The 23,911-nt window shown below is 36.6% G+C and overlaps 1 protein-coding gene across 1 annotated transcript in view; it reads right to left on the bottom strand.

The window, feature by feature from the left end:
* ARSK (arylsulfatase family member K) overlaps nucleotides 1–23,911 on the bottom strand; it is a 54,472-nt gene that overhangs the window by 4,732 nt on the left and 25,829 nt on the right. Inside the window, exons 4-6 of the mRNA XM_030325124.1 lie at nucleotides 12,369–12,651; nucleotides 9,527–9,698; nucleotides 5,790–6,014 (exon numbers count right to left, since the gene is read on the bottom strand). Coding sequence (XP_030180984.1) covers nucleotides 5,790–6,014; nucleotides 9,527–9,698; nucleotides 12,369–12,651 — 680 coding nt within the window. The remainder of the gene's footprint in view (nucleotides 1–5,789; nucleotides 6,015–9,526; nucleotides 9,699–12,368; nucleotides 12,652–23,911) is intronic.

Below are 23,911 nucleotides of genomic sequence, written 5' to 3'. Positions count from 1 at the left end.
AAATTCATTCGATAAACTAGGTGCTATTTCAGGTGTAAGGAAACAACAGAGGACAAAGCAGTTAGCTCTCCTGGAGCTTACCTTCTAACATGGTGAGACAAATAAACATGTCAGATGGTGCTAGGTGCAATGAAGAAGAAGAAAGCAGAGGAAAGGAGACAGAGAAGGATGTCGAGTATGTGTTCAGGTGCTATTTTATATAGTGTGTTCAGGGAAGCCTCTCTGAGGAGGTGCCATTTAAACCCTGAGGAAGGGCTAGGCTGAGTCCTAAAGATATCTGGGGGTGGGGGTGGGGTGGGGGATGGGAGTGGTAGAGCAACACCCCAGGGAATAGCATATGTATAGACCCTGAGGCAGGAACCTGCTTAGTTCATTCCCCAGACACCAAGGAGCCCTGAATGGCTACAGCAGAGTCAAAGTGATGGATGAAATTGTAAAAGAGGAGTTAGGAGAGGGAAGATATCATGTTAGAATCTCAAGCGCAATAAGAGATTTTGAATTTTTACTCTGTGTGAAATAGGAAGCCAGTAGAGGATTCTGAGTAGAAGCATGACATGTCTGACGGTGACTACTGCGTGGTGAAATGACTGAAGGTGGTATGAGCAGGAGGTAGGTAGACATCAGGAAGCTACTGTAGGAGTCCAGGAAAGAGAGAATGGCGAATTATTTCCAATCTGTTAGTAGTAGTATAATATACCTTTGTAAACTGGTGAAGAATAAAAGCCATATCAAATATCCACCGTATTTAATAAATACGTATTTATTTACTTTTCTGTGCCTCAGGAAGCTGGGTATTCACTTCTCATATATTAATGGTTTCCTCAAAAGCACTTTAGTTTAAACTGCATTTCCAAGAGCTCTTTGATCTTTGCTTAAAACTATTTTTCGTAATTTTTTTTCTTCTAGCAAATCTGTCGTTCTGATTACATTTTAGTAAGTTTCATCTTTCTTGGTAGCGTAAGAAAGATTAAAAGTAACTGCAGGATTCTTAATAAAGTGCCTTAAAATTAAAATAATAAATAAATGGGGAAAAATGCAGACCTGGATATATATATATAATGGTCTCCTGAAGAGAGATAAGATATTATGTATATTTTTTTAAGTTTATTTATTTATTTTGAGAGAGAGAGAGCACGCACACTTGAATGTAGGAGGGGCATAGAGAGGAGGAGAGAGAGAATCCCAAGCAGGCTCTGCACTGAGCATGGAGCTGGATGAGGATCTCGATCCCATGACCATGAGATTATGACCTGAACGGAAATCAAGAGTTGGATGTTTAACCAACTGAGCTACCCAGACGCCCCAATATATTTCTTCCTGACCATATGAGTAGATAAAGTTTTAGACTGGTATGGCAATGATGCCAACTGTATACATTTTTGAGGGCATACCTAAGAATAAAAAATACTAATGATGATAATGTCTAACATTTAATTGTTTACAGTGTTCCAGTCATTGTTCTAAGCTATGCATTACCCACTATTATTTACATTTTATTGATAAGAAAACTGTAGACCACAGATGTTAAGTAACTTGCCCCAGGCCAATACTGAAGGAGGGATTTGAATTTAGGCAGTCTGACTCCAGGATCTCTGGATTCTTCAGGACTACAACACAAGTCTTACTTTACTGTAGTTATTCAACTTTGCAATATTTTTTAGGTAAAAAAAAAAAAAAAAAAAAAAAAAGTCTGTGTAGAATGCTTCTCCCAACCCTCCATTAAGATCTTGTAACAAGGACGGGTTTGCAGTTTGAATCCTTAGCAATTAAGTATTCTTTCAAACACAACCGCATTTTTATATAATTATATTTTCACAATCCAAAAAACATGGATTTATCTTTCATATGAGAGGACGGCAGGTGTTTTACAAAAAAGATCAACTTTTAAAAGAAAAAAATTCACATGAAAATAAGTTTAAAGTTAAAACAATTTTAATATACTTTCATTTCTAACTGAGCCAAAAGATGTTGGTACTAGGTTATTAGAGAAGATAATATTGGGGGAGTAATTTTTAAAGAATAATCTCTGAAATGGTATCAACTTTAATAATATAAAGACTTCTTGTCCATAAAAATGGCACTTTTCTGCCAGTATTAGAAAATGATAATGTGAGAGTATACCACAAAGCACCTACTAAGATAAACACACTAAGAATACCCACTTTATCATAAAATATCATTTTATAGAAAAGAAAAAAACTCTTTTAAAGTAACTTTTATATTTTTCCAAGTTTTAATTTAAATTCCAGCTAGTTAACATAGAGTGCAATATTAGTTTCAGGTGTCATTAAATACCCTTTAAAAACTATTTGTATATTCAGACTTTTTAATAAAAGCATTGTAGCCTCTTAAATTTGAACAGCCTCTTCATAGTAAGGTAGGTTTATTAAAACAGGAAACCCAGCTGGTTTTTCCTATTGAATATCCTATTTGAGGTTTTTTGAATCACCAACTTTTATATGATATTTATGAGATCCAATAGACTGGAAGGGAAGAGGATATCTGGCTTGAGGCTTTGATCTAAAAATTTAATCCCATAGTCTGTGTGTAATTTAGATGCATACAAGATAATACAGCTATGGTTAAGCTAATAAAGTGGGGGCTTTTCGAATCCTAAGAATAGATTGTCTTGTATCTATTGTAAACTCCTAATTGGTTAGCAGAATCACAAAATAAGAAGTGACTTGTAGATACGTTATTCCAATTTGTATATTATTTATTAAGCAGAGGTGAAATAGAATTTACTGTCCTCGCAAATCTAATTTTTAAGTTAATTCTCACTGAGGTAGCTTTAAACTCTTCTAGCCCTGACCAATTTCATTTTAATTTTTTAAATTTTATTTTACTATTTTTTGATATTTATTTATTTTGGGAGAGAGAGCATCTACATGAGTGGAGGAGGGGCAGAGAGAGAGGGAGAGAGAGAATCCCAAGCAGGCTCTGTGCTGCCAGTGGAGCCCCCTATGGGGGTTGATCCCATGACTGTGAGATAATGATCTGAGCTGAAACCAAGAGTCGATTGATTAACCAAGTGAACTGCCCAGGTGCCCCGATAAATCTTTGTATATAGTTATAGGTTATTTTCTAAAATTGGAATTTTTAGGTCAAAAAGTATGCACATCTCTGAGTAATTTGGAACATAATGCCACATTGCCTCCAGAAAATCTGTGCCAGTTTATACTCCCAAAAGCAGAATAAGAGAAGGCCTATTTCCAAAATAAGATTTTTTAATTCTTTTTAAACTTTGCAAACTCTATATGTGAAAGAAAATTGATATCTTTTCGTTTTAATATTTTTCTACCAAGTTTGAATCTTTAAAGTATCTTGGCCATTTGTGTATCTTCTATTGTGAGTTGTTTGTTTATATCTTTTGGTCAATTTTTTAGTAGGGTATTTCTCTTTTCCTATAGATTTGTAAGAGCTCTATAAATATTAACCTTTTATCATTTGTAAAAATGTTAATCTTAGATAAATGCTAATGTTGCCATGTTGTTTCCTGGCTCCAACATAAGATTCTTCCTGTACATCTATGCTTCATTCTCTTTCTACCTTATCTCTGGCTAACATCCAGTCCGTAGGATGTTTCAGTGTTTTATATAAAAAGACACATACACAGATATTCTCCTTCCTGTCTCAACCACATAAATGTAACTTTTCCCTTTTGATAATAAAAATATTTGTAATGACACATATTATAAACTGTGCTAAGCCTTAAGATGTTAATTTCCACTTTAGAATTAGACACTGATTTTTGCCTTCACTTCCTTTACTCTAGTTGGGCAGGTCTAATCAACACATGATCTAAATGCTGTTAATAAAATATATTCTGTAGGGAAATGTGATTCAGAAGGAGTCTATCACGAAGAATCAGTAAAAGATAAAAATAAGTAAAAATCTACACAGAACTGTAAGTTTTAAAAATCTGTACTAACTGATAAATAGTAGGGAAAAAGCTTGCAATCAGAGAGAACTTACATAATTTCCAGAAGAGTAGGGAAGGAATGAATGCAAGGAGTTTCTGGGAATGTTTGGTTTTGGAAATGCTTATTGTCATGCAGTACAAAGTAGCCAGGGATAGGCAGGTGTTCCTCTAAGTGGGTAATAAATTCCCTCATTCTAACCAACTTTATTTAGTGTTTTCTTATATAATCTGTTAGGTAAATACATTGTGAAATCTTGCAGATGACTTTTAACTTCTATGATGCATGAAATGGCAGGTAGTAATAATGGTGTATCAAAATTATAAAGTAGAAAATTTGTGCTGTAGGCAAATGTAAAAGAATGTTTAAAGAAAACTGAATTAAGCAAAGCATATTAACCAACTAATATATTGGATGATAGAGTGACTAAGCATAGATTAAGAGTCACTGCAGATAGTTTCCTATGCATAATGGTCTATTGAACTGCTAGAGTCCAAAAGACAAACAAAATGTCAAATATCACTATGAAACATATTGAGGGAACACTGATAACGAATCATCCCAACCTTTCATAATCATTTGGACTTTTGATCACTGTACTTTAAGAAAACAGAGAAGGCAAATTTGGAAGTGGGGTGGGGAGACCTCTGCAGGAGAGAAAACTAGAGGAGGAAACTATAAAGATGTCATCATCAAGAAGCACATATTCACAAAACTATAAAGATGATAAAAAGACAGACACAAATATACATAATCATACATACATTTCTTATCAAAACAGAAATGAGCAAGTAATAAGGGTTGCCTGAAAACTGATAGAGCAAGAAAGTGGCAGAGATATGACTAAGTGTGATAATTGCTTTGGGATAAAGGGGAGCCAGCAAATGACAACTAAGAAACTGAAGAGATTAAAAATATCACCAGACAAAAGGACAACAAAGAAGTGTGTTCAGATACAAGAAGTGGTGTGAAATAAAAGAGAAAAGAAAACGATGAAAACAACTGTAAAGAAATTTAAGACCCTGGAGTAGCGTTTACTTAAATGAAGGGAAATACTCTGTACCAGAAGGAAGGAGGAAAAAAGAACTTTTTTTCTGTCTTTGCTTTTCAGATATACGTTTCTTTCACATTTTGATATATACATATTAAACATATGTTGTGTTATCTTTTTCTTTCACCAAAATCTATTTATAAATAGATGGTACTTTTTGCAATTGATGGTGCCTTAGAACAGAAGAATTTCAGTATTTAAATGTTATTTAATTTAAAGTACTCTGCTAAATTAGAAGAGACTAACAGTTCTATATAATTTCCTCTGAATTTGATGATGGTGTTGTTCTGTTATCTTCACAAAAACTGTTAACTACCTCTATCCAAATGTTGCTGTTCTTGACCTATCATTATGCGTATAGACATTAAGAAGCTAGTAAAGCACATAGCACAGAACAATCTAAAGATTCTGAGGAGAAATATGTGCATACATTAGAATTAAGAGACTTTTCTATAATACTGTACAAAATTAGTAGTTTCAAAGTAGATGGAATAATCCAGAAAGGAAATGCTTATACTTTTGAGAGGTAGTGGTAGAGAATCAAATGATACACAGATCATATCTATAAAGTTATGAACCTGAGTATCTTTGGTGCCTACTGTATAGTCATGTCCTGATTGTGAATCTTTTGAAGGGAAAAATAACTGTAGAGTATGAAGGTTACAGGATCCTGAGGAGTATTATCCTCATTTTTCAGATGTGGATTTGACTCAGTTAAAATTGCTCAAGGTTATGAACAAGTCAGCAAAGCCTGTATTTTTGCTTAATCATTTTCCAATATCATTACAAATAAATATTTACAGAATTGTGTTACTTACCAAGCATAGTAGGATAAATATCCACAAGAGAAACCACATTTGATACTTGTAGGTTGGCCTTAATTCTTGGTCCCATTATCAACAGTGGAACATGAGCACTAGCTTCATACATACTCATTTTATAAAACTGACGATGTTCCATGGCCAGTTCTCCGTGGTCTGAGGTGTATATGACAATAGTTTTCTGAAGAAGGTCTAACTGGTGAAGAGCTAAAATAATTTCTCCTACAATACAAATGAAGTCTTAGTTAGCTTTTAGTTTGTCTCTTATCACAGTAAGTTTATAACAACCCTAACTTGCAGGAGTTTGTTAGGATAATTCTTAACATCTGAGTGTCATCTAGTAAGTTATGCCAAGTTTCATGTTCCTGCTCCTCAGCTGACAGACTAGAGAGAGGAAGGAGAAAATGTAGAACCAATAGAATAAGATTCTTTATCTGGAGATTATGCTGGCTTGCTTTCTATGTTTCTGTCAGAGATTGGGCAATTTTTTTCCCCCTTAGTGACTTGAATGAAAAAAGAGAAACAACTCTAGATGTCAGCACTGCACATGTCTCAGACAATGAAAGGACTGATATTACCGCCACTCCACAATTTCTGCCCAGTGGGAAATCAGAACTCCTCCCTGCTACCCTTTCTTGAAATCCCCAATTTGCAGGTCAGACTTAGCATATTCTTGGATAGGGAATAACTGGACAGTAAAATTCCTGTGACTAGTCCCTGTCTATTAGTGTCCTCTTAATCATAGATCACTATTTTTTGAGAGAGAGAGAGAGAGAGAGAGAGAGAGAGAGAGAGAGAGAGAGAATTCCACAAGGGGCAGAGGAAGGGAGGGGGAGAAAGATAAAAAGAGAAAGAGAGAAAGAGAAAGAGAGAGAAAGAGAAAGAGAAGCAGGGCTCAAGCTCACCGGATGTGGGATTCAAACTCAACGAACCATGAAATCATGACCTGAACCAAAGTCAGATGCTTAACCGACTGAGCCACCCAGGTGCCCCCTCTCCTCTTCATTGTAATGAAGAGAATCGCAGTAAGGCATAGTCCAGGGAGGAATCCTGAATCTGGCCTACAAGGGTCTGTATTATTAAAAACAAAATCCGCAGGTGATTTTGAAGTCCAGTCAGAACTGAGACCCACTGCTCTATGGAGTTATTTACCGAATACAGACCATCAGGATCTTTCAACTGGACAACTGTAATGGCTTCCTAATTGGTCTCCTTTGCCCCCATCCCCCCCCCCCCAACCTTGTACCACTCTGGTGGCTATCTTTCTAAAATATCTGATCATGTCACACCTCACCTTAAAACTTTTTCAAAACTTTCCATTGTGTAATTCCCGAGCAAGCTCAGCACCTTCAGCTACCCCTAAGCCTTTACCTTTTATAGTCCTAAATTACTTAGAATTCCCTGAACTAATAATAATTAGTTAAGACTTTCTCGCACACACTCTGCCTTCATCTGTGTTGAATTTCTCCTGCCAGCTACTTGGCAGGTTCCCATTCTTCTTTTATGACCTAATTCAAGTATTATCTTCCTGGTGAAACATTCCCTGCTCTTCCACGTAGACTGAATTGCTCTCCTCCAAGGCCCCAACAACTTGTATACAACTGTAGTTACAACAACAGGTTGTAAATGATGTTTATCCTCATTCAGTAAATGTTTCCTGAGTTCTTACTATGTGCCAGGCATCATGGATACAAAGCTAGGCATGGATGTTGCAATTCTGAATAAGACTGAAGTCACGGCCCTCATGAGGCTCTCATTGTTCAAGGGAAGCAGATGTAAACAAGTAAATAAACTTAATAATTAAAGATTATATAAACAATCAGGATGATAAGGTATAGAGTAAGCAGGATGGTGGGGCTGGTATACTAACTTATGGTGGTGGGGAAGACATCCCTGAGGAGGTGATACTTGAACTGAGAACTTAAGACTGAGAATAGCCAGCCATGTAAAAAACAAATGGAGGGGCACCTGGGTGGCTCAGTCGGTTAAGCGTCCAACTTCGACTTAGGTCATGATCTTGAGGTTCGTGAATTTGAGCCCCACATTGGGCTCTGTGCTGACAGCTCAGCACCTGGAGCCTGCTTTGGATTCTGTGTCTCCTCTCTCTCTGCCCCTTCCCCTGCTCATGTTCTGTCTCTCTGTCTCAAAAATAAATAAACATTAAAAAAAAAAAATTTTTTTTTGAAACAAATGGAAAAGTATTCCAGGCAGAGGTGAAAAGCAAATATAAAGGCCCTGAGGTGGAAAAAGAGCTTAGTGTTTTTTGTTTTAAGTTTATTTATTTATTTTGAGAGAGAAAGCATGAGCACATGTGGGGGAGGGGCAGAGAGAGAGGAAGAGAGAGAATCTCAAGTAGGTTCCGAGCTGTCAGGGCAGGGCCTGACACAGGGCTGGAACTCACAAACTGTGAGATAATGACCTGAACCGAAATCAGGAGTCGGTGGCTTAACTGACTGAGCCACCCAGGTGTCCCAAGAGCTTAGTGTTTTTTGTGGATTTAACAAGATACACCATATTCCATAAACTTTGTAACTAGAAGTGAGCTGCTGCTGCAATTTTTCCTCTGAAGAGACTTCAAGAGGTATTCCCACACTCCCTGCAGCAACATTATATATATAAAGTATTTCACCTTAGTAGATACAGATGAATGGATAGCTGCAAACTTTTGGAAGCAATTTCCAGGGTGCAAATGGGTCAATATTCACAAACATCAGAAAATGTGAGGATGAAAGAAATTTACTTAAAATCTCATTTACATTTAAGATTGAGTACTTGGAAGATCCTTAGGACTTTTAAATCATATTATACTCACTATATATAAATAATTTACCCATATCTTTTTTGCTTTCTGTTTTATGCTTTTCTATTTTTGCCCAACGAATGCTTTTTTTTTTATTTTTATTTTTGCCCAATGAATGCTTTTTAAGAAACAGCCACTCCTTCACTCTCAAAGTATACTTTGTACAGAAGAGGTGCTTCCCGCATTTCACTAAAGCAATTCTGCTCCACTCCACAGTATAGCAAAATATGAAAAATAACTTGTTAGAAAAATAAATTTTTTTTTAAACCAAGGGTTCTCCAATCTAAATTAGAAATGGCCATCAAGTAACTCTACAAATGAGTAGACAAAACACTTTCTTGATAGGCATCTTATGGAACCAGGTAGGGTCTTGAAATGAGCTAGGGAAGGAAACTCCATATGATTCTGGACCAGAATACACTGATGGCAAACTGATGTCAGGTTTAGTTAAACCTTGCTCTAAAGGGCCTGGGAAGAATGGTTTTGTTTCGAAGTTATTACAAGCTTGGGAGAAGTCACAAGAATCTGTGACTAAACACTTAGGGCCACTTAGAACCTAAGCTGTCTTACAATTACCTGTCACATGGGTCCCTCTGTTTGGTTAAACACTGATTCCTGTTTAAAGCAGGTAAAAAGTTTTGTTTCAAGCAGATACTAGCCTTGTATGCTCCTATCTTTATGAACAAATCTGAGCATTTCTTAATTTATGAATAATCAAGATAGAAAAGGCTTTTTATTCCACAATTAATAATGCACATTATCCAATTTTTTATGTGTCAAGATTTTTATAATTTTAAGTTTTTAGCATCTAAGCAACTGTTATAAAACACTATCTGAGGAAGTTCATACAAGTCACCAACCAGCATGATCACAGTTTATTGGAAAAATATTATACATTTTCTTCATTTAATTGCTTATTAAATATACCACCTACCAAGCATGGCATCTGTCTCGGCACACATAGCATAATAAAAGGCCCTAATATTCTTAATTTCTTTTTCTGTAAACTTTCCAGTGCAGTTTTTTGTATAAGAAGAGTAATAATCTACAGGGTGCATTTCAGACAGAGGTAACCACTTGGGGATTTTGATGGCATCATAAGATACCTAAAAAGGAGAGAAAAACAAGGTAGTAATATTCTTCTCCTCCAACAAGTATGTATGGTGAACTGGACTGACTTAATTACTTAGGATAGTAGAAGAGAATAATTATGAGTTATGTAAAAGTAAATCAAATACATAATTAGGAACAAAGTGTTAATATTCATAGTAACAACAAAAGGTATATACTAATACTTGCATATATAGTGAGACAGTTATAAAAATTATTTTATAATTATACATGACAATAATAAACATGAGCTATATTAGGCATTATTCTAGTCCAGAAAAAGTATCCAAGCTTTTTAACATAGTGTGTGATCAACTCAAAATTCCAGAATCAGCAACCTCAGAATCTAGATCATTTTCCCAGCAGTTCACTAGAAAAATGCAAATATCGAGTGAGACAGTCAAATGTTTGCTAAAAACAAATACAACTTTTTAATACATATAAATGCTTAAGAGTTTTGGTGAAAAGACTAGACTTAAGTCATACATTTCTTTTTTTAGTCATGTAACTAAAAAATCTCAAATTTCTACTTGCAATTTACTTAAAAGTTATTTGATTCAGTTCATTAGGCTAGTACTAATTCTAGACAAATTTTTCAAGATAGAGCTAGATACAAGTTTTTCAGAAGACATAAAGTATCTAAAAATTTTACATTGTTTCCTTTGAAACAGGGTTCACTAAACATTCCCTTTTTTTTTTTTTTTTTTTAAAGATTTTAGTTTTAAGTAATCTCTACACCCAATGTGGGACTTGAACTTACAATACCAAGATCAAGAGTCACATGCTCTACTGACTGAGCCAGCCAGGTGCCCCTAGCATTTTTGATTAGAGATTTTGTTTTTGTTTTTTAATTTTAGAGAGTGAGAGCCAGGAGGGGCAGAGGGACAGACAGACTCTTAAGCAGGCTCCGTGCTCAGTGTAAAGCCTGACATGAGGCTCGATCCTATGAGCCTGGGATCATGACCTACGCCAAAATCAAGAGTTGGACTCTTAACTGACTAAGCCGCCCAGGTACCCCCTGATTAGGTACGAACTTAAATTTAACTTGACACGTTTCATAACACAGGTAGTCCTCATTTGCATGGTCCAGATGTGTATGGATTTCAGTTACCACAGTTTAAGGAATACCAGTCCCTCAACAACACAGTTCAAATTTTAGTTACCAAAGTACATTAACTGTAATTATACTGCATAAACCGCAAAATGTCACAAATACTGCTAGCTCTTTAGTCTACAAATCACTATGTAAATTACAGATGTGTATCAAATCAGTGACTAATCAGGTCATTTTTAAAAGCGTCTGTCAGTGATTGGTCACTGCATATCTTTTCTTCAGTTATGTACCCTCAGCAAAGTGTATCCTTGTGCTGCCTCCTTGACTCCCAGCGAAAAATCCACGTGACGTTTTGCAAAAATGGATAATCAAAAGAGGGGACTTACCAAAAAAGATAAATGTAGAGTAAAAAAAAAAAAAAAAATGAAAAAGTGGTAACACTAGATGTGAAATTTGAATCAAACATTAATTAGAGTTATAGAAAAAGTAGCCAATCTGAGAATGCTGACACTGCTGCCATTTGATACACTCTAGCTGTGCAGCCAGAGGAGCTTGGCGAAGACACACTCGTGGATATAAAGGAGGAAGGCCATTGCAAAAAAGGATGAGCGTGTCCTAGGGAAAGTGACACTAGCAAAAATCTGTACCTTAAAGGAACTCTCAGAAATTTATCATGACATTGAAAGTGCAAAGGGTAAAATGTTGGAAGGTGATCCATGTTTAGAAAGGAATATGACAATCTGCCAAGACGTAGAGCTGCTTGCTCCATGTCTTGTTATACAACGAGCAGGCAAGCACTGTTCAAACTCCTGATTTGTTTTTTTCTTTCACAAAGACACAAAATACTTTAATTCTCAGTTTCTAGTGTTTTTAGTTATTAAACTTTAGTGCGTTAAACATTAGTGTTACTATTTTTTTTTCATTTCCCTATATGTTTATAACCCAGAAGAAGAGAGGTTTAATGTTTTGACAAATGTATTTAGGAGTCCTAGAAAAATAGTCATTTTCTCAGTTGATTATTGAGATCTCTTTGTACAGTTTCAGCTTGCATGGTCACTTTTACCACCCTGACCTGTGGCAGGTGAGGACTGCCTGCACTCTTAAGAGAGTATCTTTTAGTTTCACTCTCTCTCTCTTTTTAATGTTTATTTTTATTTTTGAGAGAGACAGAGACAGAGACAGAGCGTGAGTGGGGGAAGGGCAGAGAGAAAGAGGGAGACACAGAATCTGAAGCAAGCTCCAGTCTCCCAGCTGTCAGCACAGGGCCTGACTGGGGCTCAAACTCATGCACCGCAAGATCTTGACCTGAGCAGAAGTCAGATACTTAACCTACTGAACCACCCAGATGCCCCTAGTTTCTCTTTTTATAGATAAATTATATGCAAATGTGTTCAACTCAGAAGTAGTTTCCTGAGTTTTAATATTTATTTATTTCTGTAAAATTGTCCCTTTGGTTTTTGTGAACCAATTATTGGTCAAGTTTGATTTACTAAGGTAAACAATTTTTAAATTTTTCTTTAAAAGTGACAATAAAAAAAACCCTGGGCAAGTACCAATAACATACAGCTTCTAATATTAACTTGTACTTTTGAGCACACAATAGTGTACTTACCTTTTTAAGCCAGTAAAGAGATGTGTGAAATGTTGAAGATCCAAAATTTTCTCCTGACGATGGTGAAGGATATGGATGTGGTAAATTTAATCCCAAGTATAGAACAAATGGTTGAGTGTAATTACTTGCTTCCTTTCTTAACCAATTTACTGCTCTGTCTGTATTCTTCCAGTCTTCTTCCATTATTCTGACTTTAGTCTTTTTAGGGATAAGATTAACCATAGGCCTGCCTTCTTGTCTGAGTAAGAAAGCAACATCTCTTGTCCATGCTTCAACGCGATTGCTGAGGAGGTCAAAAGACAGGTGTGTTAGAAGGTACTAAAAAAGATTTTAAAAAACTGACTAAACATAAATATAAGAAATCAATATGGAAAACAATTTTTAGACTCAGTCGTGTAAAGAATCAGGCTCACTACACTAGCTCTCATTAAGAGGGTTACTGAGGCTTGCAAATACAAAAACCAGGAAAAAAAAGACAAAACGCAAATATTCACCCGTGTGTTCTTTAAACTAAGACAGATTATTTAGAAGGGTTACTTTTTCTTTTTTTTTTTTCATTTTAAGTGTACAATTGACTTTTAGTAGATTTGCAAAGTTATGCAACCATCACAACAATCCAATTTTTTTTTTTTTTTTAGTGTTTATTTTTGAGGCAGAGAGAGACAGAGCATGAGTGGGGAACGGGCAGAGAGACAGAAAGAGACACAGAATGCAAAGCAGGCTCCAGTCTTTGAGCTGTCAGCACAGAGCCTGATGCAGGGCTTGAACTCATGAACCCGTAATACCAAGACCTGAGCTGAAGTTGATGCTTAACCGACTGAGCCAACCAGGTGCCCCACAACAATCCAATTTTTTAAAGTAATTTCTATGCCAAGTGTGGGGCTTGAATTCACAACCCTAGATCAAGAGTCACATGCTGTATTGACTTAGCCAGCCAGGCACGCAAACAATAATTTTAGAACATTTCCATCAGCTCCCAAGCAATTTTTGCTTTATTTGAAGTAACTCCTCATTTTCAACCCCAGCCCCAAAGTCTCCAAAGCCCATCGTCAGCCCAGTTGTTTCACCTCTGACCTTAACCAGGATAACCTTATTGCACAGCTCCAGGGGATAACATTCACTTATAGAAGGGTTACTTTTTCATATAAGATATTTAGTAAAATAAAAAATGTTTCAAGTTCCTAATATCTCTCCTAAATTTTCTAGCATTTTGTCTTTTTTTCTGTCAGAAGAAGAGAGGGTTTTATTTTTATTTTTGTTCCAGTGTAGTTAACATACAGTTTTGTTTCAGGTGTATAATATAGTGATTCAACATTTCCATATATAACTCAGTGCTCATCAAGATCAGTGTACTCTTTAATCCCCTTCACCCATTTCACCCATCTCCCTACCCACCTCCCGTCTGGTAACTGTGTGCTTGTTCTCTATAGTTAACAGTCTGCTTTTTTGTTTCTTTCTCTCTCTCTCTTTTTTTCCCCTTTGTTGATTTGTTTCTTAAATTCCACATATGGGTGAAATCATAGGCTATTTGTCTTTTTCTGATGGGCTTATCTTGCTTAGCATTATACTCTCTAGCTCTATCCATGTTGTTGCAAGTGGCAAGATTTCATTCCTTTCTGTGGCTGAATAATATTCCATTGTATATATATACCACTTCCTTTTTATCCATTCATCTATCAATGGACACTTAGGTTGTTTCCATAATTTCACTATTGTAAAGCTTCAATAAACATAGGAGTACATGTTTCCCTTTGAATTAGCTTTTTGGTTTTTGGGTAAATAGTAGTGTGATTACTAAATCATATGGTGGTTCCATTTTTAACTTTTTGAACCTCTACACTGTCTTCCACAGAGGCTCCACCAGTTTGCATTCCTATCCACAGTGCGCCAGGTTTCCTATTTCTCCACATCCTCACCAACACTTGTTTCTTGTGTTTTGATTTCAGCCATTCTGACAGGTGTAAGGTGATATCTCATTATGGTTTTGATTTGCATTTCCCTGATGATGAGTGATGATGAGCATCTTTTCATGCGTCTGTTTGGCCATCTGGATGTCTTCTTTGGAGAAATGGATACTAGAAATGGATACTAACCCACAGATTTTGGATATGTCATTTGCAAATATCTTCTCCCATTGAGTAGGTTGTTTTTGTTGGTTGTTCTTTTGCTGTGAGAAGCTGTTTATTTTGATGCAGTACCAATAGTTTATTTTTGCTTTTGTTTCTCTTGTCTCAGGAGACATATCTAGAAAGATGTTCTTATGGCCAATGTCAGAGATATTATTGCGGTCTTCTAGGATTTTTATGGTTTCAGGTCTCACATTTAGATCTTTGATCCATTTTGGGTTTATTTTTGTGTATGATGTAACAAATTGGTCCAGTATTATTCTTGTGCATGTAGCTGTCCATTTTTCCCAGCACCATTTGTCAAAGAGACTGCCTTTTTCTTATTGCATATTCTTGCATCCTTTATCAAAGATTGTGGGTCTATTTCTGGGCTTTCTATTCTGTTGATCTATGTGTCTATTTTTGTGCCAGTACCATATTATTTTGATTACTACAGCTTTGTAATGTAACCTAAGTCTGCAATTATGATACCTCCAGTTTTGTTTTTCTTTTCCAAGATTGCTTTGGCTATTCAGGGTCTTTTGTGGTTCCATACAAATTTTTTGATAGTTCTAGCTCTGTGAAAAATGCTGTTAGTATTTTGATAGGGATTGTATTAAATCTGTATACTGCTTTGGGTAGTATAGATATTTTAATAATATCTGTGGTTCTGATCCATGAGCATGGAATGTCATCCCATTTCTTTCACCATTGTCACCTTCAATTTCTTTCATCAGTATTTTATAGTTTTCAGAATATAGGTCTTTCACCTCTTCAGTTACATTTATTCCTAGGAATTTTATTATTTTTGGTGCAACTGTAAATGGGATTGTTTTCTTAATTTCTCTTTTTCCTGCTTCATTATTAGTGTATAGAAATGCAATGGATTTCTGTACAGTGATTTTGTACCCTGCAACCTTACTGAATTCATTTATCAGTTCTAGTAGTTTTTTGGTGGAGTCTTTGGAGTTTTCTATATATAGTACCATGTCATCTGCAAATAGTGAAAATTTTTCTTCTTCTTTACCAATTTGGATGCCTTTTATTCCTTTCTTTTTTTTCTGGCTGCTGGGGCTAGAACTTCCATTACTAAGTTAAGTAACAATGGTGAGAGTGGATATCCCTGTCTTGTTCCTGACCATAAAGGAAAAACTCTTAGTTTTTCACCATTAAGTATGATGTTTGCTGTGGGTTTTTCACATAAGGCATTTATTATGTTGAAGTGTGTTCCCTTCAAATCTACTTTGTTGAAGGTTTTTAAAATAATGAATGGATGCCATACTTTGTTATGTGCTTTTTCTGCATCTACTAAAAATGATCATGTGGTTTTTGTCCTTTCTCCTATTGGTGTGATGTATCATGTTGACTGATTTGCAAATATTGAACCATCCTTACATTCCATGAATAAATCTCAGTTGATTGTGGTGAATTATTTTTTAAAATGTGTTGTTGGATTCAGTTTGCTAATTTTTTTGTTGAGGATTTTTACATCTATATTAATCAGAGATATTGGCCTGTAGTTTGTTGTTGTTGTGTCTTTATATGGTTTTGGTTATCAGGGTAATGCTGGCCTCATAGAATTAATTTGGAAATTTTACTTCCACTTCTTATTGTTGGAAAAAGTTTGAGAATCGGTATTAACTCTTTAAATGTTCAGTAGAATTCACCTATGAAGATGTCTGGTCCTAGACTTTTGTTCGTTGGGAGGTTTTTGGTTTTTTTTTTTTTTTGTTTTTGTTTTTTGATTCAATTTCATTGCTGGTAATTGGTTTGTTCAAATTTTCTATTTCCTCTGGTTTCAGTTTTAGTGTATGTTTCTAGAAATTTATCCATTTCTTCTAGGTTGCCCAGTTTTTTGGATGTAATTTTTCAAAATATTCTCTGATAGTCCTTTGTATTTCTGTGATGTTGGTTGTTAATTCTCATCTTTTGTTTCTGATTTTATTTGAGTCTTGAGTCCTCTCCTTCTCTCTCTCTTTTCTTTTTTGATGAGTGTGGCTAGAGGTTTGTCAATTTTGTTCATGTTATCAAAGGGTCAGCTCCTGGTTTCATTGATCTATTCTATTGTTTTTTTAGTTTCTATATCATTTATTTCTGTTCTAATCTTTATTAGTTCCTTCCTTCTGCTGCTTTTGGGTTTTGTTTCTCTTTCTTTTACTATCTCCTTTAAGTGTAAGGTCAAGTTGTTTATTTGAAACTTTTCTTCTTTTTGTGGGCCTGTAGTGCTATAAAATTCTCTCTTAGAACCATTTTTTCCACATCACAAAAATTTTGGACTCTTGTGTTTTCATTTTCATTTGTCTCCATGTATTTTTATTTCCCCTTTGATTTCTTAGTTGACCCATTCATTGTTTAGTAGCATGTTATTTAACCTCCATGTATTTGTGTTCTTTCCAGATTTTTTCTGGTGTTTTTAAAAAATTATTTTTAATGTTTGTTTATTTTTGAGAGAGAGTGAGCGGGGGAGGGGAAGAGAGACAGGGAGATACAGAATCCGAAGCAGGCTCCAGGCTATCAAAATAGAGCCCAATACAGGGCTTGAACCCATAAACTGCAGGAAGGAAAAAATCTGCTGACCTGAATTTTGTGACCTGAACCAAAGTCAGATGCTTAACCGACTAAGCCACCCAGGCAACCCTCTTATAGTTGATTTCTAATTTCATTGTGTTGTGATAAGAAAAGATACGTGGAACAGCCCTTCATAAGTTTACAAGAATTGAAATTATACCATGCATACTTTCAGACCACAATGCTATGAAGCTTGAAATCAACCACAGGAAAAAGTCTGGAAAACCTCCAAAAGCATGGAGGTTAAAGAACACCCTACTAACGAATGAGTGGGTCAACCAGGCAATTAGAGAAGAAATCAAAAAATATATGGAAACAAACGAAAATGAAAATACAACAATCCAAACGCTTTGGGACGCAGCGAAGGCAGTCCTGAGAGGAAAATACATTGCAATCCAGGCCTATCTCAAGAAACAAGAAAAATCCCAAATACAAAATCTAACAGCACACCTAAAGGAAATAGAAGCAGAACAGCAAAGACACTCCAAACCCAGCAGAAGAAGAGAAATAATAAAGATCAGAGCAGAAATAAACAATATAGAATCTAAAAAAAACTGTAGAGCAGATCAACGAAACCAAGAGTTGGTTTTTTGAAAAAATAAACAAAATTGACAAACCTCTAGCCAGGCTTCTCAAAAAGAAAAGGGAGATGACCCAAATAGATAAAATCATGAATGAAAATGGAATTATTACAACCAATCCCTCAGAGATACAAACAATTATCAGGGAATACTATGAAAAATTATATGCCAACAAATTGGACAACCTGGAAGAAATGGACACATTCCTGAACACCCACACTCTTCCAAAACTCAATCAGGAGGAAATAGAAAGCTTGAACAGACCCATAACCAGCGAAGAAATTGAATCAGTTATCAAAAATCTCCCAACAAATAAGAGTCCAGGACCAGATGGCTTCCCAGGGGAGTTCTACCAGACGTTTAAAGCAGAGATAATACCTATCCTTCTCAAGCTATTCCAAGAAATAGAAAGGGAAGGAAAACTTCCAGACTCCTTCTATGAAGCCAGTATTACTTTGATTCCTAAACCAGACAGAGACCCAGTAAAAAAAGAGAACTACAGGCCAATATCCCTGATGAATATGGATGCAAAAATTCTTAATAAGATACTAGCAAATCGAATTCAACAGTATAAAAAAAGAATTATTCATCATGATCAAGTGGGATTCATTCCTGGGATGCAGGGCTGGTTCAACATTCGCAAATCAATCAACGTGATCCATCACATTAACAAAAAAAAAGAGAAGAACCATATGATCCTGTCAATCGATGCAGAAAAGGCCTTTGACAAAATCCAGCACCCTTTCTTAATAAAAACCCTTGAGAAAGTCGGGATAGAAGGAACATACTTAAAGATCATAAAAGCCATTTATGAAAAGCCCACAGCTAACATCATCCTCAACGGGGAAAAACTGAGAGCTTTTTCCCTGAGATCAGGAACACGACAGGGATGTCCACTCTCACCGCTGTTGTTTAACATAGTACTGGAAGTTCTGGCATCAGCAATCAGACAACAAAAGGAAATCAAAGGCATCAAAATTGGCAAAGATGAAGTCAAGCTTTCGCTTTTTGCAGATGACATGATATTATACATGGAAAATCCGATAGAGTCCACCAAAAGTCTGCTAGAACTGATACATGAATTCAGCAAAGTTGCAGGATACAAAATCAATGTACAGAAATCAGTTGCATTCTTATACACTAACAATGAAGCAACAGAAAGACAAATAAAGAAGCTGATCCCATTCACAATTGCACCAAGAAGCATAAAATACCTAGGAATAAATCTAACCAAAGATGTAAAGGATCTGTATGCTGAAAACTATAGAAAGCTTATGAAGGTAATTGAAGAAGATTTAAAGAAATGGAAAGACATTCCCTGCTCATGGATTGGAAAAATAAATATTGTCAAAATGTCAATACTACCCAAAGCTATCTACACATTCAATGCAATCCCAATCAAAATTGCACCAGCATTCTTCTCGAAACTAGAACAAGCAATCCTAAAATTCATATGGAACCACAAAAGGCCCCGAATAGCCAAAGGAATTTTGAAGAAGAAGACCAAAGCAGGAGGCATCACAATCCCAGACTTTAGCCTCTACTACAAAGCTGTCATAATCAAGACAGCATGGTATTGGCACAAAAACAGACACACAGACCAATGGAATAGAATAGAAACCCCAGAACTAGACCCACAAACGTATGGCCAACTCATCTTTGACAAAGCAGGAAAGAACATCCAATGGAAAAAAGACAGCCTCTTTAACAAATGGTGCTGGGAGAACTGGACAGCAACATGCAGAAGGTTGAAACTAGACCACTTTCTCACACCATTTACAAAAATAAACTCAAAATGGATAAAGGACCTAAATGTGAGACAGGAAACCATCAAAACCTTAGAGGAGAAAGCAGGAAAAGACCTCTCTGACCTCAGCCGTAGCAATCTCTTACTCGACACATCCCCAAAGGCAAGGGAATTAAAAGCAAAAGTGAATTACTGGGACCTTATGAAGATAAAAAGCTTCTGCACAGCAAAGGAAACAACCAACAAAACTAAAAGGCAACCAACGGAATGGGAAAAGATATTTGCAAATGACATATCGGACAAAGGGCTAGTATCTAAAATCTATAAAGAGCTCACCAAACTCCACACCCAAAAAACAAATAACCCAGTGAAGAAATGGGCAGAAAACATGAATAGACACTTCTCTAAAGAAGACATCCAGATGGCCAGCAGGCACATGAAAAGATGTTCAGCGTCGCTCCTTATCAGGGAAATACAAATCAAAACCACACTCAGGTATCACCTCACGCCAGTCAGAGTGGCCAAAATGAACCAATCAGGAGACTATAGATGCTGGAGAGGATGTGGAGAAACGGGAACCCTCTTGCACTGTTGGTGGGAATGCAAATTGGTGCAGCCACTCTGGAAAGCAGTGTGGAGGTTCCTCAGAAAATTACAAATAGACCTACCCTATGACCCAGCAATAGCACTGCTAGGAATTTACCCAAGGGATACAGGAGTACTGATGCATAGGGGCACTTGTACCCCAATGTTCATAGCAGCACTCTCAACAATAGCCAAATTATGGAAAGAGCCTAAATGTCCATCAACTGATGAATGGATAAAGAAATTGTGGTTTATATACACAATGGAATACTACGTGGCAATGAGAAAAAATGAAATATGGCCTTTTGTAGCAACGTGGATGGAACTGGAGAGTGTGATGCTAAGTGAAATAAGCCATACAGAGAAAGACAGATACCATATGGTTTCACTCTTATGTGGATCCTGAGAAACTTAACAGGAACCCATGGGGGAGGGGAAGGAAAAAAAAAAAAAAAAAAAAAAAAGGACGTTAGAGTGGGAGAGAGCCAAAGCATAAGAGACTGTTAAAAACTGAGAACAAACTGAGGGTTGATGGGGGGTGGGAGGGAGGGGAGGGTGGGTGATGGGTATTGAGGAGGGCACCTTTTGGGATGAGCACTGGGTGTTGTATGGAAACCAATTTGTCAATAAATTTCATACATATAAAAAAAAAATAAAAACAAACAAACAAACAAAAAGATACGTGGTATGACTTCAGTCTTTTTGAAATTGTCAAGACTTATTTTGTGACCTAATATGTGATCTATTCTGGAGAATGTTCCATGTACACTTGAAAAGAATGTGTATTCTGCTCTTTTAGGATGGAATGTTCTGAATATATCCATATCTATATCTATTAATATATCTATTAAATCCATCTGGTTTGTCATTCAAAGCCACTGTTTCCTTTTTGATTATCTGTTTAGATGATGTGTCCATTGATATAAGTGGAGTGTTAAAGTCCCATACTATTATTGTATTATTGATTAGTTCATTTGTACTTATTATTAACTGTTTTATGTATTTGGGTGCTCTCATGTTGGGTGCATAAATATTTACAATTATTATATCTTCTTTTTGGATTGTCTCTGTGATGATTATATAGTGTCCTTTGTCTCTTGTTACATTCTTGGTTTTAAGTCAATTTTGTCTAAGTATTGAAACCCTGGTTTTCTTTTGACACCTGTTTGCATGATAAATGTTTTTGCATCTCCTCACTTTCAGGCTGCAAGTGTCTTTAGGTATGAAGTGTGTCTCTTGTAAGCAGCATTTAGATGGTCCACCACCCTGTGTCTTTTGATTGGAGCATTTAGTCCATTTACATTCAAAGTAATTATTGTTAGATATGTATATATTTATTTTGTATTTATTATATTTATTGCCATTTTGTTATTTGTGTTGTGTTTGTGGATCTTCTCTGTTCTTTTCTTCCTTGCTTTCTTTTGTCACCTTAAGTTGGCTTTTCTTTAGTGATATATTTGGATTCCTTTCTCTTTATTCTTTACATTTCTATTACATTTTGTTGGTGGTTTCTATTAGGTCTGTATGTAACATCTTCTGCATAGAGCAGTCTATCTTAAGTTGATGGTTGCTCAAGTTTGAACCCATTCTTTACTCCTCTCCTTCCCACATTTTAGGTATACAATGTCATACTTTATTTCCTTTTGTGAGTCCCTTGGCTGATTTTTTCATATAAATTTATTTTTACTACCTCTGTGTTTCTCACTTTTCATATTCCTATTCATGGTCTCTCCACTCAGAGTCCTCTTTAATATTTCTTGTAGGGCTAGGTTAGTCATGAACTCCTTTAATTTTTTAATTTGAGAGAAGAAAGAGAGAGGGGGAAGACAGATAGAGATAGAGAGAGAAAGAATCTTAAGCAGGCTTCATGCTCAGTGAGGATCCCAATGTGGGGCTCCATCCCATGGCCCTGAGATCATGACCTGAATCAAAATCAGGAGTCGGCACTTAACTGACGGTGTCAGCCAGGTGCTCTAATGAACTCCTTTAATTTTTGTCTGGGAAACTCTTTTTTTTTTTTTTTTTTATATATATATGAAATTTATTGACAAATTGGTTTCCATATAACACCCAGTGCTCATCCCAAAAGGTGCCCTCCTCAATACCCATCACCCACCCTCCCCTCCCTCCCACCCCCCATCAACCCTCAGTTTGTTCTCAGTTTTTAACAGTCTCTTATGCTTTGGCTCTCTCCCACTCTAACCTCTTTTTTTTTTTTTTTTTCCTTCCCCTCCCCCATGGGTTCCTGTTAAGTTTCTCAGGATCCACATAAGAGTGAAACCATATGGTATCTGTCTTTCTCTGTATGGCTTATTTCACTTAGCATTACACTCTCCAGTTCCATCCACGTTGCTACAAAAGGCCATATTTCATTTTTTCTCATTGCCACATAGTATTCCATTGTGTATATATACCACAATTTCTTTATCCATTCATCAGTTGATGGACATTTAGGCTCTTTCCATAATTTGGCTATTGTTGAGAGTGCTGCTATAAACATTGGGGTACAAGTGCCCCTATGCATCAGTACTCCTGTATCCCTTGGGTAAATTCCTAGCAGTGCTATTGCTGGGTCATAGGGTAGGTCTATTTGTAATTTTCTGAGGAACCTCCACACTGCTTTCCAGAGCGGCTGCACCAATTTGCATTCCCACCAACAGTGCAAGAGGGTTCCCGTTTCTCCACATCCTCTCCAGCATCTATAGTCTCCTGATTGGTTCATTTTGGCCACTCTGACTGGCGTGAGGTGATACCTGAGTGTGGTTTTGATTTGTATTTCCCTGATAAGGAGCGACGCTGAACATCTTTTCATGTGCCTGTTGGCCATCTGGATGTCTTCTTTAGAGAAGTGTCTATTCATGTTTTCTGCCCATTTCTTCACTGGGTTATTTGTTTTTCGGGTGTGGAGTTTGGTGAGCTCTTTATAGATTTTGGATACTAGCCCTTTGTCCGATATGTCATTTGCAAATATCTTTTCCCATTCCGTTGGTTGCCTTTTAGTTTTGTTGGTTGTTTCCTTTGCTGTGCAGAAGCTTTTTATCTTCATAAGGTCCCAGTAATTCACTTTTGCTTTTAATTCCCTTGCCTTTGGGGATGTGTCGAGTAAGAGATTGCTACGGCTGAGGTCAGAGAGGTCTTTTCCTGCTTTCTCCTCTAAAGTTTTGATGGTTTCCTGTCTCACATTTAGGTCCTTTATCCATTTTGAGTTTATTTTTGTAAATGGTGTGAGAAAGTGGTCTAGTTTCAACCTTCTGCATGTTGCTGTCCAGTTCTCCCAGCACCATTTGTTAAAGAGGCTGTCGGGGCGCCTGGGTGGCGCAGTCGGTTAAGCGTCCGACTTCAGCCAGGTCACGATCTCGCGGTCCGTGAGTTCGAGCCCCGCGTCGGGCTCTGGGCTGATGGCACAGAGCCTGGAGCCTGTTTCCGACTCTGTGTCTCCCTCTCTCTCTGCCCCTCCCCCATTCATGCTCTGTCTCTCTCTGTCCCAAAAATAAATAAACGTTGAAAAAAAAAATTTTGAAAAAAAAAAAATAAAGAGGCTGTCTTTTTTCCATTGGATGTTCTTTCCTGCTTTGTCAAAGATGAGTTGGCCGTACGTTTGTGGGTCTAGTTCTGGGGTTTCTATTCTATTCCATTGGTCTGTGTGTCTGTTTTTGTGCCAATACCATGCTGTCTTGATGATGACAGCTTTGTAGTAGAGGCTAAAGTCTGGGATTGTGATGCCTCCTGCTTTGGTCTTCTTCTTCAAAATTCCTTTGGCTATTCGGGGCCTTTTGTGGTTCCATATGAATTTTAGGATTGCTTGTTCTAATTTCGAGAAGAATGCTGGTGCAATTTTGATTGGGATTGCATTGAATGTGTAGATAGCTTTGGGTAGTATTGACATTTTGACAATATTTATTTTTCCAATCCATGAGCAGGGAATGTCTTTCCATTTCTTTAAATCTTCTTCAATTA

The sequence above is a fragment of the Lynx canadensis genome, chromosome A1, assembly GCF_007474595.2.
Source record: "Lynx canadensis isolate LIC74 chromosome A1, mLynCan4.pri.v2, whole genome shotgun sequence".
NCBI lineage: Eukaryota > Metazoa > Chordata > Mammalia > Carnivora > Felidae > Lynx > Lynx canadensis.
The sequence above is the reverse complement of the archived record's forward strand: the minus strand, read 5'-3'. Positions and strand labels throughout refer to the sequence as shown.